This window comes from Grus americana, chromosome 3, assembly GCF_028858705.1.
Source record: "Grus americana isolate bGruAme1 chromosome 3, bGruAme1.mat, whole genome shotgun sequence".
Taxonomy (NCBI): domain Eukaryota; kingdom Metazoa; phylum Chordata; class Aves; order Gruiformes; family Gruidae; genus Grus; species Grus americana.
The window spans coordinates 10,876,168-10,895,591 of record NC_072854.1 but is presented as its reverse complement, the minus strand read 5'-3'; the positions used below and the strand labels follow the sequence as shown (position 1 = coordinate 10,895,591).

The 19,424-nt window shown below is 44.0% G+C and overlaps 2 protein-coding genes across 14 annotated transcripts in view; one reads left to right on the top strand and one right to left on the bottom strand.

Annotated features, from left to right (window-relative positions):
• Nucleotides 1-1,180, bottom strand: part of PUM2 (pumilio RNA binding family member 2) — a 67,840-nt gene extending 66,660 nt beyond the window's left edge. For 3 of the 12 annotated variants that reach the window (XM_054818971.1, XM_054818976.1, XM_054818982.1), the window contains exon 1: nt 679-776. The gene's annotated coding sequence lies outside the window, so the exon portion shown is untranslated. Of the gene's footprint in view, nt 1-678; nt 777-941 lie in introns of those variants that run through there. The other 9 variants (XM_054818970.1, XM_054818974.1, XM_054818977.1 and 6 more) reach the window with 7 other exon arrangements.
• Nucleotides 1,181-15,617: 14,437 nt separating this feature from the next.
• LOC129205062 (b(0,+)-type amino acid transporter 1-like) overlaps nt 15,618-19,424 on the top strand; it is a 37,752-nt gene continuing 33,945 nt past the window's right edge. For both annotated transcript variants that reach the window (XR_008576588.1, XM_054822075.1), the window contains exons 1-2: nt 15,618-16,385; nt 17,954-18,087. Coding sequence is in view for 1 of the 2 variants with exons in the window: in XM_054822075.1 (XP_054678050.1) it covers nt 15,642-16,385; nt 17,954-18,087 (878 nt within the window). In the remaining variant the exon portion in view is untranslated. The remainder of the gene's footprint in view (nt 16,386-17,953; nt 18,088-19,424) is intronic.

Genomic DNA, 19,424 nt, shown 5'->3' with positions numbered 1-19,424 from the left:
TTAAAAACCAAACTGTTAGTTGTAAGCACGATCCACTCAGGGCAGCTGGCATTTTTCTCAACTTTTTGTCATCGTCTGCGCAGACACGTTTGAAGAAAAATTAAAACCTAACACTTCATTGTGTAGTATCAACTAGCAAAAGCATTTGGCCTTCTCGCTCCACCCTCAGAAAGCAGTCATTATCCATAAGAGCATTTAAAAAAATATTAATACAAGTTTTCACGCTTTCGGTACATTTAAACAAAGCCCATTTCATCCAAATTCCGCACGCACGCAACTGCCCGTGGGGGTGCCCACACGACGCCCCCGTGTACCCCGGCTCCCTCAGCGCCTCGCAGCACGCCGCACCGAAGCCTATTGTAACACCCAGCGCTGTGTGTCCGCCCCCCGGGCCTGCCCCAAACTCCCGTCACCTTCACGCGTGTACGCGCCCCGGTACTTCTCCCCACCTGAGCCTCCGTCCACCTCCGAGGGCCCTGCCCACCCCCCTCGGACTCCTCTCAGGCAACAACTCTGCCCCCCGAACCCCGCTGGGATGGAAACTGCTTCCCAAGTCCCCGTTCCCTTCGGCTCGCCGAGAGCACAATGCCTACCCGCCCCCCCCCAGTATCGCCGCCGCCCGCCCCCCTCACACTGACGGCGGCGCCACCGCCTCCCCTCACGGCGCACCCTCCCCACCTCGGCGCCGCTCCCCGGCGAGCCGGGAGGACACAAAGGCGGCGAGGCGCGGGCGGCCGCCGAGCAGGCCCCGCGCCGCCCCGTGACCTGCCACAACATGGCCCCCTCCCGCCCTCCTCCTCCCCTTCCTTTCCCCTCCCCTCCCTCGGCGCGTAGCCGAGGCCGGAGACAAAAGGGGGCTGGAAGAAGGGGGGACCGCCCGCCCGCCCGCTCCGCCCGCCCGCGGCCTAGCCAGCGCGGCCCCGGCCCCCGAGGATACTCACGGGCTGGCTGACGGCGCAGCTCGCCGCGATGGAGCCGGAGCGGGCCCTGGGACACCCCTGCCCGCCCGCCGGCCCGCCGCCCCCCTCCTCCTCCTCCTCCTCCCTCCTCTCGGCGCCTCTCCTTCCTGCCTCCCCTCCCCCCCTTCGGCCGCCAGGGCCTCACAACAACATGGCGGGAGGGCGAGCCCGGCGTGCACCGAGGGAGAGAGACAGCGAGAGCGCGGCAAACCTCCCCCCGCGCCGCCGCTCGCCCCTGCCGCCGCCACCGCGCATGCGCGCCCCAGCCCGGGAGGGAGGCAGCGAGGGAGAGGGAGGCGACAGCCCCCGGCCCCTTCCGCCGCGCACCGCGCATGCGCCGCCGGCCGGCCGGTGCGCGCCCTCCGTCCCTCCTTCCCTTTCCTCAGCCCTTCAGCGCGGTCGCGCAGGGTGGGCAAGGAGGGACGGGATTGTCCCTTCTCTTCCGCCAAACAAACCGGTCAAAACGCGGCTTTTGTGTTTGATTTTGTTTGGGTTTTTTTTCATCATTTTCATTTTTCGCCTTCGGGTAGGGGTGGTGGCGTGAGGTGGTGCCCGCCCGAAGGCCTCGGGTGAGGAGACAAAGGGGAAGGCGAGGTCCGTTTTTGGGGGCGTCCGGTGGCTCCTGAGGGCCCCGCTCCCAGCACCGCCGGCGGGGACGGTTACCTTGTTTTTACAATAAACAGAAACGCATCGCCGTAATTATTAATTAACTGCTGTGCCTATAGTCTGCGTGATGGTTTTGGGAAAAGAGTGAATTATTTCCTTCCCTCGAGAGAGTTAAATACAGGATCTCTGATACAGCTGGGAGGTTGTTGTTGGTAAATACTGTACTGGATGCTAGTAAACAGTGTTAGTGATGGGTTTTAATAGCCTCACTCAATATGAGCATGAATTCTACTTAGCAGCCCCTGAAAAAAAGAGGGAACTCTGGCTGTCAGTGACATTTTAAAATACAGATTTCACAAGAAAATCTGCTGGTTTGCCTTTTTACCAGTTCTGAAAGGAGTCTGGTTAGACTCCATTTCAGGAAACGGCAGGCAGATGCCATCCGCAGATCAGACCTTCAGACAAAACCCGGTTCCCGTCCTGCGGCAGCTGTTCAGAACGGTGTTGCCAGCCGCTTTTTCTGCAGGAAGGAAGGAGGCAGGCTCCGCCAGCCCCGGGGACTTGCGCTGGGTATGGCCAGGCGAGTTGGGGTGCAGGAAGAGCCGGGGTGCAGGAATACCACATGCGCTAGCAGCAGCAGTTGTGGCAATGATGTCTGTGACTACTGGCTGCGATCTTAAAAATAGAGTTGTCTCGAAGGAAAAAGCCCTCACTGTTTTCAGTATTTATAGACTTGGTTAAAAACATGAAAGTTCCCAGCTCCTGATAAAGATAGAAATGTTTTCCCAAGAAATTAAAATGATTTTTTTTTCAGCTTAATGCTAGTCAGCTAAGTACCCAGACGCCTGTGGTCTGCTGCTGCTTGCGTGGCTAATCCCTGTGATCCCCAGTGTCCTGTCCCACTGCCACCTTTGGCTGTCTCCAGGGAGGCCGCAGGGCTGAAAAGCCAATTTCTTTGATCGCTTGAGGAGAGAAGGCCTCTAAGTCACAGCCTCAGACTCAGCCCTTGCCTTCAGGCAGACCAGCTGGGACTGAAGAAAACCCTGTTACGCTCCTGCCATCCCGAACACTTCCAGCAGCTGGTCTACGTTGCACCAGCTCTCCAGCTCAGACCCTTTTGGGGACCCCATTTGACCTGGATAATTCTGATCAGTGTTTGTATAAAGCATTATATGTTCAGGAAGAACTCAACATGTGTTTGATAAGCATGAGCTAGGAGGATTTCTGCATTGGTCTGCTCCTCAGTACTGGAAAACCCAACCTGATCTAGAAACAGAAAAATGTTTAAGTGCAATCAGTTTGGGATTTGATCTGAGAAATACAATTACTCGGTTATTTTCTAAAGTATTTTTCTAAAAAATAAAAAATTCCACCACCACACACCTCACAATAATGGCACTAAAGTTTTTTGCTGATGCTGGAATAGTTCAATGAAAGTCTTTCTTCTGAGTGGAAACTTTAGAAGTACTTAATACTTTAGATAGTTTAACTTAGTATCACTCCATTACAAAAATGTTTTTCCTAGCTATTCCTTTTTTTAAGAAGATGTTAACAGCTGACTGGGCTCTGCTGACACTCCAAACGTTTCTGATAAACCCCATTAACACAGTTATGCTTTGTTTTTTCTGCCAATAAACATCCTCAATGAAAAATACTGAACTACCATTTTGTGATTTGTATGTGTAGGCAAAGTCCAGAAATGACTTAATAAATGTACAGTCTACAGTTTAGAAAAGTAGCCAAGGACATGGAAAGCCTGGATGCTGTTGCCTTCCTCCAGTCTTCCTGTGAGACCTTGGAAAAGGGACTTAACTGAAGAGCACTCACAGAAATTGAAAGCTGCAGTCCTAACCACCCCCCCTCAGCTAGTGTCTGATCCTAAAGATGTCTGTATTTTCTAAAGCCACAAACTTTGTAACCTAAAACTCTCTCTTCATGAACAAAATTTGTCCTATTGTGCCACGACATCCATGTCCGCCAGCAGTTTTGACAGACAGTGCTGTTAGATCTATCAGGGTAGCAAATAATTAACTTGTATTAATTAAAACCAAGGTATTTCTCCATGGAAATGAAAAAAACCTAGATGTGGTAGACCTTCTCAAAGAATCTCCAGAAGAGACACAGAGACCTATAAAAGGTTGCACTCTTTTAAAACAAAGTGTGCGACCCCCTTCACTCCCAGGACTGGGGAGCACCCAGATTTCATTCCTTTGCTCAAGATTCACAGGTCTCACTTCCTTAGAGAGAGTCCCAAAAATCAGCAGACTACTTTGGCTGCCCTGTGCTGCAGCTGGGCTGTTCTGCAAAGAATTCAAGATCTTCTTAGAATCATAGAATTATAGAATGGTTTGGGTTGGAAGGGTCCTTAAAGATCATCTAGTTCCAACCCCCCTGCCATGGGCAGGGACACACTCCATTACATCAGGTTGCCCAAAGCCCCATCCAACCTGGCCTTGAACACTTCCAGGGAGAGGACATCTGCAACTTCTCTGGGCAACCTGTTCCGGAGCCTCATCATCCTCACAGTGAATATCTACTTAATGGCCTTGCTGGCCTTGCAGTCATAGAGTCATAGAATGGTTTGGGTTGGGAGGGACCTTTAATGATCCTCTAGTCCAACCCCCAAGTCTAACTACCCTCAGTCTAATCCCCAGTCTAACTATCATCTTACTGCTTAAGAGGAGCAGTCATAAATAGGTGAGCCTTGCTCAGTTCTCTGAAATACCAGCTGCAGTTAATCACCTGCCACCATCACAGGAGGACAGCACTGCAGCTTGGAAGTAATTACAGCTATCTGTTCGTGTTCTGGAGTAGGGCCCTGGAATGGTGGTTTATATCCTTAGCGTGTCCCTGGTTACCTACATCTCTGTAAGATATGCTGACCCGGACATACATTTCATGCATTTAAAGGAACAGATCCCGTTCTGAAGTTAGTAATTTTCCCACATAGTGTGTAGCAAATCTAGGCACCCGATGCACAATTCTGGATTCCTCTTTGTCAACAGACATCCAAGTAATTAATTAAAAATCAATGAGTCTGAAATCTACATTCACAAGACTTGCTGCTAAATGCATTGCTGTAGGAATCGGTTGGTATTTCATGTTTTAGGCCAGCAGTGACCATAACACATAGGAATGTTTACTGAGATAAGAACTCTGGCCCCGTGGGCCAAGTGGCCCCTTTGGCTAGCCTCTGCCTGCGGCCCCAGAGAAATGTGCTTACAAGCCACAGACTCTTGGTACAGAGGGACTTTCCCATCCATGCATCCTTGCGCCCCACCATTGCTTCACAAGCACAGCCTTTCCCTGCCACAACCATTCACCGTGCCAGCTCAGGGTTGACTCTTCTATTGCTTTTGACCATATAACCTGCTCATTAACTTACCTCTTGCTGCCACATCTCATCGTACCGATGCTGTTGCCTTAATTCCTACAAGCTTCACAGCCCATTCCTGCCTCAACCCTTTTCTGATACAGAAATGTTTAGCCCACTGTATGCGACTGCATCCATTGCCCAATTGTAATGTTTAAAACTACACATCTTTACGCTTTTTTCCCATGTGTGGGAAGAAGTCTTCTGAGTTACCTTAGCCTCCTTCAAATTTCCCATTTATCACACAAACTGGTACAAAAAGACTTTCCTTCAGTATGATTCCTGTAAAATCATATGAAAACAGCCAGGCTTTCAGTGTGCTGAAAAGCTCAGTCTGCTTTATTGCTGAAAATTGTGGTACTGTTTCCATTTGTTGTCTGTGCAACTGCAAGTTTCTTCAAGAAGGACCATCTATTCTGGGGGTTTTTGGACTAGCTAGCGACTGACGTAACATACAGAGTTAGTGCAAATGAGAACACTTCAGTTTAGGACCAATAGAAGATTCACAGCTGAATTATAATAAATTTTGTCACTAATCCCATTTTTAGACTTACTCATTACTATACTACTGTTTTAAAATGTGGGGAGACTGACTTGCTATTCAGTTACATAGTAATTGCTCCTGTCAAGATGATCAGCTTTTCCAAAGAAGCTGTTCTGCAAGAGGTTTAAAGGAAATGCATGAGAGGAGGTGTCAGGGAACGGACACCCGCAGCACATACCTTCATGAACAGGTCCCAAGAAAGAAGTGTCACTCGTGGAAGTGCTGTGCTAAGTTAGTCTGTGCTAAATGGGCGAGAACGTGTCAGCTGAAGACTGGTTTCACCGGCAAGATGGCTTTTGTCCCTGAGTCCTTCACCCTCTCATAATTGGCTGAGGTATAAACAAGCTTCATAAACATACCTCAGAGTCACAGCCACCAGAGACTGCCATTGTAACAGAACAAGAGTAACTGATGGCATCACTTCATGTCCATGAATGTGAATAGCTTTGCAGTGGCAAAGCTAGAGATAACGCCAGCTGTTTTTTAAATTCACATTCACTTAGTTCACAACAGAGTGGCTATCAATGCTTATCTTAAGAAAAAAGCCTGTGTGTCTCAATAGAATTATATTTTTCTTTCCAGTGGAGAATTAAGTTCCAGGAACTCTTCATGCTGAATGCAAACTGTGGCTCTTAGAACTGAAGTTCACATATTATACTCAGTACAAAGAAGGAAACCTCAAAGATGAGCATCAAATTGATTCTCACTCATTTCATACATTAAGCAGTAATGAGTAAACACTCTTAATTTCTAAAAAGGGAAAAAAGTTCAAAGAGATATCCCAGGCAATGGAAGTGATCACAAGAGCTCTGAATAAAAGGCAGTATTTTTTTTTTTTGCACACTTAGAAGATAGTTTCAGCCATATCAGATCAAAGAAGAGTGGGAAGAATGCAGGATTATTTTTTTTCTCTCCTAAGGAAAACCATTCTAAGAATCCTAAAAGCATATCCAGAAGTTTTAATTCCGTTGCGTAAAGTCTTACCAACTCAGCCTGCATGGACTAGAAATTGTCTGTATTTTTAAAAATGAGGAGCCATAATACAGAGGATAAACTAGAAGAAAGATCTGCAACAGTACTTTGTGCTTATATAATTTCTCTCATCTGAGGTTCATCAACACCCTTCTGCTTACTGCTGTATCAAATAGTGATCCTCCTACTGCCCAGGTTCTTCTGATAGGGCTCCAAAGAAGCAGCCCAGCACCAAGTGGACTTTGCTTAGGGTAACATTGAACATCTGTGGTCATCTCTGCTCTTGTGATGTTATCACTAGACTATGTATATTTTTTCTATCTTAATCATACCTGGCGCTCCCCAGAATTTCCTATTCTTACACAGTGTCAAGGGGGCCAACCACAAGCAACAAGATACATCTACATCACTGGACACATCAACTGAATACCAAAATGTGATATAGCTCATTAAGAGCTCATTAAGACTCCTGTTCTGACTCACCATTATAGCATGAAGACATACCCACTGGCCCTCATTTCCACACAGAGAACCCAAACCTTATTCAGTGCCAAACGTGCCTTCAGAGCAGCAAGGCATAGCGCAGTGAATGTACAGTGCCAGCGATACGTTCAGGAAGGGAAATGCTAGCTTGCTTCCTGAGCATAAACAAAATGGTTGAGCACTGTAATACTGAAAAGTAGGTGTCAATGTTATGCATGTATTGCACAAAGTATTACATAAATAGTAGCAGTGTGTTCATACATATGTGGGCTTACCTTTAATTTTATCTGCAGGTTTTACAGACTTCTAAAATACCTCTTCTGTTTCCAATGCATCCCTCTTCCTAGGCAGTTAGTCAAACACAGAACAAAACAAAAAGTTCATCGAGCTGAAATAATGTATTTTTTTAAATATTGCCAAAATTCAAGTTCTGTTTCTGAGTCAGCTCTCCCTCCCTTGCAGTACAGGACCCCTGTCTTCAGCTAATCTCCTATCAGGGCTCAACAGCCGTTTGTGCACCCGCACGCCCCAGCGCTGGGGTGGGGGCCCAAGGGTGAGCCTGCGTCTGTAGCAGAAAATAGAAAAGCCACGGTGAGAAGGAAGAGCAGCACTTTGTTTTTCTGCAGGAGCTGCTGGGGGAGGAACCCACCATACACCCAGCTATACCTTTACTGTTCCTGTAACACTGGGAGCAAAGAGCTTTGCAAGTGGGAAGCACAGATGAGCTGTTCAAATGGGAATAACCAATTCCCATTTCCCTGGCACAGGAAAAGTAGGCATCAGGCCACACCCCGCAGCCTGCGGCTTGCTTTGCCTACTGGCTTGAGCTGGCTCCAGGCGGAAATCCAGTTCAGCTGGAAAACTGCTTCTTCCTTCGTAATACATCCTGTCAGTGGACTGCAAAACAGGAAGTTTGTATGTGTAAATAAGAGTGCCTTTCCACTCATTTTGGCTAAGGGCTAAGAATTAGGAGACAACATCTGTAGATTCATCCAATTTGCATTCAAGAGAACAATACTACTTCAGACTGATTCTTGGACATCATCATTACGTCATTAATTTATCAGCTGACTTCATCACTGACAAGAGCAATTAGGAAGCTATGATCTGGGACCAGAAAGAGTCCTCCAAACCTTTAAGCACAGTTCTTTTCTTCATACAATCTCAAATGAAAATTTACCAAATGGCATTAAAAGCTGGTCCCCATCTCCCACACATACTTCCCCTGGAAGGCCAAGAAAAGATGTGTAATCCATTTCATCCTTCCTTTTATTCATATCTATTTATAACTTCAACCAAAGCATACAGATGGGAGTAATTACGATCTCAACACATCACTGTCTTCCTGAGATCATTAGTTTTTCTGTTGGTAAAATTGTACGAGATGAAGCATTAGTTGCAAAACACATGTTTGTTACAACTTCATAAAGCACCAGCCAGAGATGTAAGTGTGTCATAACCTATGTGACTTTTGCAGGCAAACGTGGGGGTTTTTTTCCCTTGATATTTGGCAGAGTCAAAGTGAGGTTATAATTAAACAGAGTGTTAAAATTAATCCCTTTTTGAGAAGCTAAGCAGTAACGGCAGGCTGAGCCCCTTGTCCCTGACTAAGCTTATCCCAGGAGATCAACTTCACCATGCTCCAGGTAAGGCCCAGAGCCCATGGTACAGCCTATACCTACCCCACAAAGAATCACAGAATGACAGAATGGTTTGGGTTGGGACCTCAAAGACCATCTAGTTCCAATCCCCCTGCTCCAGGCAGCGACACCCTCCACTAGACCACGTTGCCCAAAGCCTCATCCAAAGGAAATGTTTTGGGCACGTAGGGGCAAAGCCTGACCTCACGCTGGCCCTGGCTGCGTGCTGAAGCACATCGCACCCCAGCGTAGGGGAAGAGCAGTGGAAGAGTGATCTGCCCCACACGTGTTGGTGGCAGTCGGTGCCATGCAGGGATAAACCTACCCAGCCCTACCCTGCGCTTCATACTGGGACCAGGAGAAAGCAAACAGGCAGAGGCAGCCCACAAAACTTGCATGAGCTGCTGCAAGCAATGTTACCCTATTTTTCTCCTGGCTGTTGTTCTCTGAGTGCTTTTCATAGTCCCCTAGTAGTAGAGCAGGTCCTGTGCTCTGCTGCACTGTGGAAGCTGGGTGCTCCCTCCCTTTTGCCCCAACAATTAAGAAGAAAAGAGACAGGAGGGCAAAGAGCCCTCCAGTTGTGTGGGTTGTTGGGAGGAAGATGCCGTCGTGGCAGCAGTGGGGTGGGCTGAGGAGTGGAGCTGCCTTCTGTGGGCCTGGAACATCACTTCTGGTCCAGGGTTTCACTAAAATATAGGTATGAGTTTTGGTGAAATCTTTAAGGCACTAAGGTAAGTACCTTCAGTTACTGTGTCCCCTTTTCACCTAAGAAAAAATGGAATTATTTGGGCCAGTATTATGATGTTCTTGACAAGAATCATACAGAGGATGCTTTTTATTATAGAATGATACTTGGCACAGTGAATGTAAAGTTATAGGTTAAGCTCCAAGCATGTGTTGTAAAAGTTTGTTTAAAAAAACCAAAAAACTGTTTAGTGTTAGTGAAAATATTATTAGACATCTACTCATAAATGTAAGAATACATTTCACTGATTAAACAGAATTTCACAGTTGAAAATATAACCATGTTTTAATTCTATTTTTCATCTTGCTTGGTAGAAAGTTTTAATGAAAATATTTATTTGTATTCTGGTATTTAAAAAGAGAGCATTCATTTGGTAATGATTCTGCAAAACAGACTTCATATAGGACAAGATAATCCAATCTTGAATTTAAATAAATTAAAAATTAATTCCAAAATTTAGAAGGAGTTCTTAAGAGTACAAACAAATGCAAAGAAATTGTTGAGGCTAGTTTAAAGCACTGCTAGGAAAGGAAAAAGAAAACAAGACAAGTTAGGAATGGTGTGTATATATACACGCTTATATACACTGTGTGTGTATATATATAGCCATAAAATCAGGAAATATGGATGTAAACAGGAATGAAGGAATAAATTTGTATAGTATTCCCTCAGTGGTTGAAAGACGATGTAGCAATGGCGCTTGGTACAGCAGCTGCCTGCGGTGCCACAATGTGGAATCCTGGAGCCGTCTGCCTAAGGCTTTGAGTTTTTATAATTTTGGTTTTTGGTTTTGGGGTTGGTTTTTTTTTTTTTTTTTTTTTTAGTGAAGTCACTGCTCCACCAGCCTGGGGAATAAACATTTGCACGGATACTCTTCTGTTGCTGTCAATCTTAGGATTGAGATCTTCCTTTAGGATCCTCTCTTGTACTGGTTTCTAATGTTTGCAGTGTCTAGTGGTAAAAATGCAATCCTTATTTGACTGTTTAGCTTCAGAATGCTACTCTAATCATATCAGAAGCAGCATTATCTTTTCTAGTTTTATTATGAACCTTTCTAATAATTATTTTATATTTCTAATAAAATAAAATGTTTGTAAATTGAACTTTAAGTCACAACTCTTGACTTTTCCAAGCAGTGGTTGGTACAAGTACTCATGAAAGTTGTAATTATTTTATTTTCAGCTGTTGTTCTTGCTTTGTGTTATTCCATCACTATTTTCTGTAACAGTTCTTTTATTTAAAAGTACACCCATGCAACGTATAAGAGTGGGACTGTTATTGCCTTATGCCCAGCTCCATGGAGCAACCCAGAGAACATGCAGTACGACACTAGTAGCTTCCTCCTGATTACAGTAAGATAACTAAACAAAATATTCAGTATCTGATTGGCAATATGTGGGATACCAAATACGTTTTCATGCAGAACATCTGTAAATCAAAAGCAAATCTTTCAAAGTTTAATAGTTGCAGAACCAGAATAAGCTGAGCCCTTGCTGAGCGAGAGCGGGGAGCCTCCAGCTCACCTTCCTGCGGCCCCGCTGCAGGCTGCCTGCAGACCCAGACAGGAAGCACTAACTCAGTTTACGGTAAGTTCTTGTTTTTTAGATTCCTTCTTAATCCCCTGGGCTGAGGTCAGCTATTGTAACATAACAGGGAAAGGCAGTTACTGTCCAAACGTAAACAAACTCCGTTTCAGTGATAATTCTTGTTGTGAAGCCTAGGGCTGTCATGCATCCTCAGAAATGCCTTTTTTTCCCCCATTCTACTGCCAGTAGCCCAAGCTGGGATGTTTTTTTGGTTTGGTTTGGTTTGGTTTTTTTGCTAGCTGCAGCTCACGTTGGCATTTTTACATTCCCAGCCAGAGCTTCTTTGCTGCAAGGCACGTCAGGGGCCCTGGTCCCTTGGTGGCAACCCAGCGCTGCTGGCCCCTGGGTGCATGGGGGCTGACAGCACCACGAAAGGACCTGCTGGGTCCAAGTCATCTCCAGCGGGGTGGATGCCTGAAGCTGCGCCATTTGGGGGCTCAGATGTGACAAGAGCCAGGATGCACTGGGGAGGTAGAGTCAAACACCACACGACACCCCTTCCCCAGGCAGGCACCTCTTTCCTTCAGTTTTCACACAGGGCACCTGGGACATGTTTTCTCCTGCCCCTTTTATTCTTCTGGGCTCAAGACCTATTTCAGAGCTCCACTTTCCTAGCCTTTATTTTCTCCCTCTTTTCAAGCGGGCATCTCTACTTCCACCACAAGTGCAGGTACCAAGATCTGCCTGCAATTGCAGCTCAAAGCCTACATTTTGGAGGTGAGGATTGTGTATTTTCATGGTCTCAAGTAGAGAAAGCCATTGAACCCACATCTCATGTCCTGGATGAATTCTCTAACCCTTAGTTAATCTCATACAACTTTTTTTTTATTATTATTATTTTTATTTTAGAAAAAGAAAATCTAGATCCCTGCACAATTTTGTAAGTGTAATATTGGTGTCTACCTCTGAAGAAAGTTACGGACAAAGGCTTTGGACATTCCATCCTCAGATTGTGGGTTATTTTTAATCCCCATTCTGAGATTTGTAACTCTTTCCCAAGCATGGGACAGGGAAGTCAAGCCCATAACTGTGTTCCAAATACCACTCCTGGGACCTAAAATTAAATATTGCAAAATATTTACCGACATGTTTTGTCTAGTTCTTACCACTGACATTGGCCTTTACCTTAAATTAGCTTTCTCTAGTCCTTGTAGCTATTGCTGAGATAAAAATAACCCTAGGGACAGTAAGGAGAATTTTCATTCATGACTTGAGTATACTCTATTTGTGTTACCTTAATATTGAAGAACTGATATTTGTTGTAGGGTTTCTTTTTAATCAGTAATGCAAAATATCGAAACCAAATGCAGAGTGAGCCATGTTTCACTGGACAAAGCTGCCTTATTGTTTTGAGACCAGTAGATGGCAACCACCCATTGCAACAACAAAGGTAAATGAAAAGTGAGAGTTATTTAGGTAGGGAGTTTATTATGTGACAGCTTGAGCAACAAAGTTTTGCTACTCCATAGAAGAAGAAAGTACTTTATTTTTACTCCTGCTCATACACATCTTTTGAAAGGGAGCACTGAGATGCCCGTTTACATACATGCCAGTTTTGACAGATGATAATTGTGACAAGGCATTTGACTAAAATATCTTATGGCTGCTCCTTACCGATGATACCAGTCAAAAAAAGAACAAGTCAATGGAAAACAAAATCTAAAGCAATCAAACTCTCTTAGCTTCCACAGGAATAGCCTCAAGTTCTTATTATGATTAATTAGATTCATTACTACTTTAGGTAGAAGCAGTTAGAACGGAGTAACAATGATCCTGGGGTTGGAAATAGACCTCCCTTTAGGAACTAACTGAAGCTATTGATGTACCAGTTAATTAATCCTTGTTATCTGAGTGGTCTTCTAGAAATCTTTTTTTACACGATCCAATTTGAAGAAATTCTGATCCTTTCTACAACATCAGATTAAAAGTTCTTAATTTCTAGGACAGGAACCATAAAGGTTTGAAAAGATCCTCTCAGGCCCTCCAAGAACCTTGCATTTACACTTCATAAAAGAAGCTCCTTCATTAAAATGGGAGAACAGTTATGGAAATATATCTGTAACCTTACTAGAATACTTAACTACCTGTAGTCATATTAAGTTTTCCTTTAGCATTGATTTAACTGTATTTTGTGAATGCATTTTCAATTAGGATTGGTATACATAATAAATGTATGGATGCACACAGAAGTAGATTGTCTATAGTGCAGGAAAAAACTAGACCTTTAGACCTCTGAAGGATTCTGGCATTGCCTAACACGGTGATTAGCAATTTTAAAAAGAATACGCTACTAATAGCTAAACCAGCTAACAAGAGCAGCACTGTCACTTAGTAGAAGTAAAACAAAATACTCTGCATTACTGGGATGCCTCCCTGCAAGTTCTCAAGCCCTTTGCAGATCATTAACTTGAAATGCATTAACTCGCATCCTTGCAGTACAAGGTGCATGTGTTTATTCTGAGAACTCACATCTCTGCTAGGAAGACTTAAAAAAACCTGCTTGATACAGATAAAGTAACCTTTGCTTCTGTTAAAGCTACAGCTTGATCAGCTGTAGATTTTTATAAGTGACTTTGGAATTGAGAGAAATCCAGCTGGGATCCATTTCCTAGTGAATACTAGTGAGTTGGTGTTAGGAATAGCCTTACAACCCACCCCCAACTTTTCTCATAATTTCCTTGATCTAGTAAGATTTATACTGTAAAGAAACCTACTCTTCAATGAGATTTGAGTTCTTTTTTTGCTTCTTTAAAGAAATTAAAGGCTTAGAGTGTGATGCTAAAATTTGTTCATTTTCCTTAGCATGAGAAATTGTGTGACTTGTATATGTTGTTTTTCTTATAGGTCCATGAGTTTTATTAAGAGTCCAAGAGTTATCCATGGAAAACTGTAAAGCTAACGAGATGATTTAAAAGGGAAAAAAAAAAGGCAAGGAAAGAGAAATCTAAATTATTTAGAAGAGAAGGAATTTTTAGACAAACAATAAAAATACTTTTCTGTTTATATTCATGAATATGTTTATATTCATGCTTTCCTAAGTTCAAATGGTTGAGGAGGAAAGATATTTTTAAAGGTTCAAGGTCTGCTGTTTCCATGAAGGGCTGAGGAAGGTCTCACTCCTGTTTTCTGTTACTTCTCACAACCGAAGTCTGCAAGAGACCACCAAGGACACTAACTTTCCTTCTTTACAGTTTCAGTCAGTAAAGTTTAGTTTAAATTCAAAGGAATCCATATGGACATTTCTGTCTGCTCAATACTTCGTACATATCACAGATCACAACATACACCCTCATGCACTGTAACAATATTCAGATTTATAGCAGAACCCTCCCCAAAGTCTGAAATTTTATGTGTTAGATATCTAAGTAACAGTCAATGGCATTTCCAAAAGCTTATGCCTCTACTGTTTCTCTTGGGTGTGCACTGAAATGTATATATGATGAGCAGTGACAAAGTCCTCTGAAGATCATGGTCTGGTAAGAATGTGCATACCTCATGTCCATTGGCAAAAAAGGCCCATAAAAATGTAATTATATCCATTTTATTCTTCTCCTCCTGCACTTTCTAAAATTTGAAAAAGTCAGAATTGCCCCCTACTGATGTAGGGAAAAATAAGGGTTAAGACTGTACAAAGTCTATGCCACCTCGAGTACCCTTAACAGTATGTTCTGAAACTATAGTAACCAGGATAGGATCTCTTAATGGACCAAGGATTAAAAACAATAGGACCCTTCAAGGTATTCTTTCCCTATTCTAAGTATATATGTAAAATATATCTAGCCTTGGAATACTATCAAGAAATAGTGTATCCTCAGCTAACCTGTATTGATTTTAACACTAAAATGTACACCTCTTTGTGAATAATGAGCATGCTAATTAGGAGACCTCCCCAAATGTTTGAAACATAAAGTAAAATGCATATGTATGATGAGGCCAGGTGAAAGGTGGGTAAGGCAGTTTAAGAACACCAATCAGCTACATCTTGTTACTATGAAAAAAGGAACGCTGGATGCATTCGGTGTGCTGGCTGGTGTTAGATACCTGGCACCCTATTCTGCAGACTAGAAATAAAAACAAATTTCTCAGCTCTGCGTGTTGATTGGCTTTTCGCACACCAGGTGAAGAACCCAGATTTTGGGACAACGCTACTATTGTGCAGAAAAACAGGCTCTGGACTGTTTTTAGCAGAACATTTCTGTGTCTTTGATTAAGACACTGAAAATGTTCCTTGTTGAGCAAAGCCATCGCATGTTGGGTGACAGGCTTGTTTGATCACTTTCTAGTGGGGAATGAAAATATGAATGAGCACTAAAGCAGGTGCTTGAGCATTGACTTTTAATCAAAGAATAAAGTACATATTTGCATGGGGATTTTGCTCACCTAATCCTTATTTCAGATGCCCTTTGAAGTATAATTTAAAGGAGAGGTCATCAGGGACACAATCCAGTAAGGTACGGAGTGATTCGGACGTGCTGCTGAATGCTATCTATTACAACTGCTTGCAGTGAGAGTCAAAGATAATCAATCATCTCAGCAGTCATAATAAACTACAAAGATAAGTTGGGTAATGAAAGAATGCAAAAGATAGAAGGTAAGTTTGTATTTCTTGACAGTGTTCAGCATGACTTTTGTAATTATTAACTTACCCTAAAAGCCTGAGATAGTCTTTATTCAAATGCCTCAGTCTTATTCCATATTTTCTCCTAACAGCAACATCTCCTAACATTTCCACAATGAGGAAAAGGAAGACAACAGATTCACCTCATTCATCCACAGATCTGAGCGAAGGGAAGGAGAAATTAAGACTGAAGCAAGAGGTTGGCCTGATTAGCGCAGTGTCATTAATTGCAGGCACCATGATAGGCTCAGGGATCTTCATGTCCCCTGAGTGGGTGCTACATCACATGGGGAGCCCTGCCAGCAGCCTGCTTATCTGGGCAGCCTGTGGTCTCCTGGCCATGTTTGGAGCCTTGTCGTATGCTGAGCTTGGAACCATAATTAAAGAGTCTGGAGGAGAATATATTTACATCTTGAGGATTTTTGGTTCTTTTCCTGCTTTCCTTTTCACCTACACTTCTGTTATCCTGGTGAGACCAGCTGGTTTGGCAGCTGTCTGTCTGAGCTTTGCTGAATACGCCGTTGCACCGTTCTACCCAGGATGCTCATCTCCACAGGTTGTCATCAAATGTACAGCTGCTGCCTGCATCCTGCTTTTAACTATCATCAACTGTCTCAACGTGAAGCTGGCGACGTCTGTTATGAACATTTTTACAGCTGCCAAACTCTTGGCTTTGCTGGTGATCGTGGTGGGTGGATTGGTGCTGCTTGCCAAGGGACAAACTCAGAGTTTTCAAAATGCTTTTCAAAACACGACTGCAGGTATCGGGGCGGTTGGAGTGGCCTTTTACCAGGGCCTCTGGTCCTATGATGGGTGGAACAACCTGAACTATGTAACTGAAGAACTGAAGAAGCCTGAGGTGAGTGAGTGATCTGGGTTTTACTTAATCCTGCTGCTAAGACGTTTGATTCTATCTATGATTGTGTTAAGAGGGGTAATCAAGGGATTAGAGCATTGAGGAAAGATTACTGAACTTTTCTCCTGGTTTGTTCTGTCTTCTGGGGCCGGACACCGATGAATGTGACCAGAAAGGATAATAATGAATCTCTAAGCAAAATAACAGCCTACCTACAAGAAAGCACTAAAATACCCCATCGACTGGAAAAAAAGCTATTAGGTAGAATTTGGATGCTTTGGGGATGAAGTTCTGTCTTCTTGTTCAGAGGATCTCACTCTAGACACCTTGATTTATGTAGAAAAGCACTCACTTTGCTATCATCCATAAAGGTTTCTTAACACCACACAGTCCCTAAGACACTTGATCCATAATGTATGCATCAAAAACGCCCTTATCCCTCCTCATTGCATGGAGGGGAACTTCAGAGCAAGCCAAGCCTCACTGGAGAGGAAACCTAACTGTCTGAATGACCCTTGTCTTTAAATATCTACATTTTAGGCATTCTTCTGTCCATGCTATAGGCACTGAAGTAGCTCACTTGCATCTCACATCCGCCCTCTCTGTGCCAAATTACATCTTTTCACAGATCAGACACCACAGCAGTGAACAACCCTTTTTTAGTAAGAGCTGTGTGAGTGCAGAGTGTATGAAGTGTGTTTTCTACCAGTGCAGCACACAAGATTTTACAGATTAGATGAAAAAAATTAATTACAGTTAAATATTAACCTAAATGGTAGCAAAGATCCTAGGGTCATGTGGCATGCTGTCCCATGGGACCACGAGCACTGATATTCAGACCCTTGCAGGGTGGAGGCAACAACATAAGGAAATGCTTTAGCTTGTTCTACGGTGGGAATGAAGAATGCAAAAAAAGTGATATTTCAAGTTTTTACATGTATACAGTTGCTCTGTGATCACCCTACTGCTTTTTTTCCAGTGCCTTCAGCTGTATAAGGTAGTGTTTGCTGATTTTATTGAGCCTTAAAATGGCTCATGAAGTTCCAAGATAGCATCCTGTCACTAGGAAGAAAAAAAATAATTCCTTCCTAGAGCGAATTTCCCTTGTGCTGCCCAGCTTTGCTTTAGCCCTGAGAGCAGTTAAATGTGATGCAACACACACTGGTACTTCATCCATGTCAGTGGGATGTTCGTGGGAACATGCGGCACACCAGGAGACATAACACACTCATAACAAATAAATTAATATTAAAGTAATCAAGAAGTCTGATGAAGCAACAGACATCTTGGGCAGCTATGAACTGAAATATTTTTGAATAAGATTTGTTTGTTAGTTGTTTTTAAAGACTGGCTTTTGAAATACACCACCTTACTGTTTGCCTGACATCTTTGGGAGGCTGGTGTAAAAGCTGCCACGTGAGTTTGGATCTAAGCCTTATTCTGAGGAAAAGCTTAGCGAGCGAAGGAGTTTGAATGAGAGACGTGGGTGGTGGCAAAGACAAAACAAACAAAAAAAGCCCAGTACAGGCATAAATGTGCTGCCCTTAACACTCTTGTCATCCCTTTTCCAGGTGACCCTTCCCAGAGCTGTGATGATTGCCATTCCTTTGGTTACGTGCCTGTATTTGCTGGTAAATGTGAGCTACTTAGCAGCCATGACTCCATCTGAACTGCTGTCTTCAGGAGCTGTGGCCGTCACTTGGGGGTGAGCTGTGCTTGTGGCAACACAGCCAATGCACTCCTGTAAAATACGAGTTGTCTCCTGAATTTCAGAAGGTTTAGGTGCTGTTCCACGTGGGAATGACAGCACTCCAAGGGACACCTGTCCGGGCCATGTTACAGGGCAGCACGCTGCCAGTCCCCGCTCTGTCACCTTCAGGGCAGTGTATAGCCTTCCCCCAAGAAAGGCTAAGGCTGACCAGGCCCGCCTGGCCCATGGTCTCCAAGGTGGACCTCACCTGCCAAGATGGGGTGCTCTGTACACCCTTTACTCCCCATTCCCATATTTTCCCACTGGGAACCTGTGGCTCCCCACCAGCCCATGTTTTTCCCCATGGAAAGTGGCTGTAAAGAGGGGATGAAGTGCACACCAGGAGCATCTCCCCACAGACAGTGAGGATGCAGCGAGGGTACATATCCAGACCTGGGGACTGGGAGATACCCTACATTTTAGATATTTCCAGAAAAGTAGAGAAGACTGTGCTGCCCCACTAACGCAGGAGCAGTGTTTTGGGAGTGAGACAAGAACCAACTGGGTGAATCCTGTCTGCTCAGCACCTGGAAATTAGACCAAACCAGAGTGTGTTGGTTCAGTTTCTCCATCTGTGGGGGAATGGAAAATGACACTGATGTCTACAACATCCTTTGAGGAGGAGAAGTGTTTTGCAGCCTTTGGTAGCTGTATCTTTAAGTTGGCTTGTGCTTTTCCAGAGTTGCACAGAAACTATTTGGACCTTCCATCAACCTGAAGTGTTTGGTGATATTAAAAAGGCTCTCTGCAGGACAAAGATTTTAGGAAGAGAAGGAAGGGACCATCATGAGAGATGTAGGTGCCATTGACTTCTAACCAGATGATCTTCCACCAGAACATCCAGCCTCAGTCTAAATATTTCCAAAGACCCAGAATCCATGATAGCCCTAACTGAGTCGTCTGGCAGAAATGATGACACATTATAGCCAGAGATAATGTTGCTGCTCATCCTCTTCCTAAAAAAACCATCAGCAGCTTTGCCTCTGTGTGCATTTCACAAGATCTCCAGTTTGAAGATCTGAGCTCTTGCTAGATGTGTTCTCTAATGGCCTTTCATGTCATTATAAGCAGGAGCTTTTGAAGGTCTAGCGCTTTGTTTGAACAGGTTACAAAGCCTCACTAAGCTGCAGTGGCATGAACTTTCTCTGCACTTCCTTTCCCATCATTCCTGATTAACAAGTTATTTGTGAGCTTCCTCCTTTTTAACACATCTCCTTTTCCTGCCTGATTAACCTTTTCACCCCGAGAGTGCAATTCAGGAAGAAACATTGAACTAGCAACCAGAAAGCTGG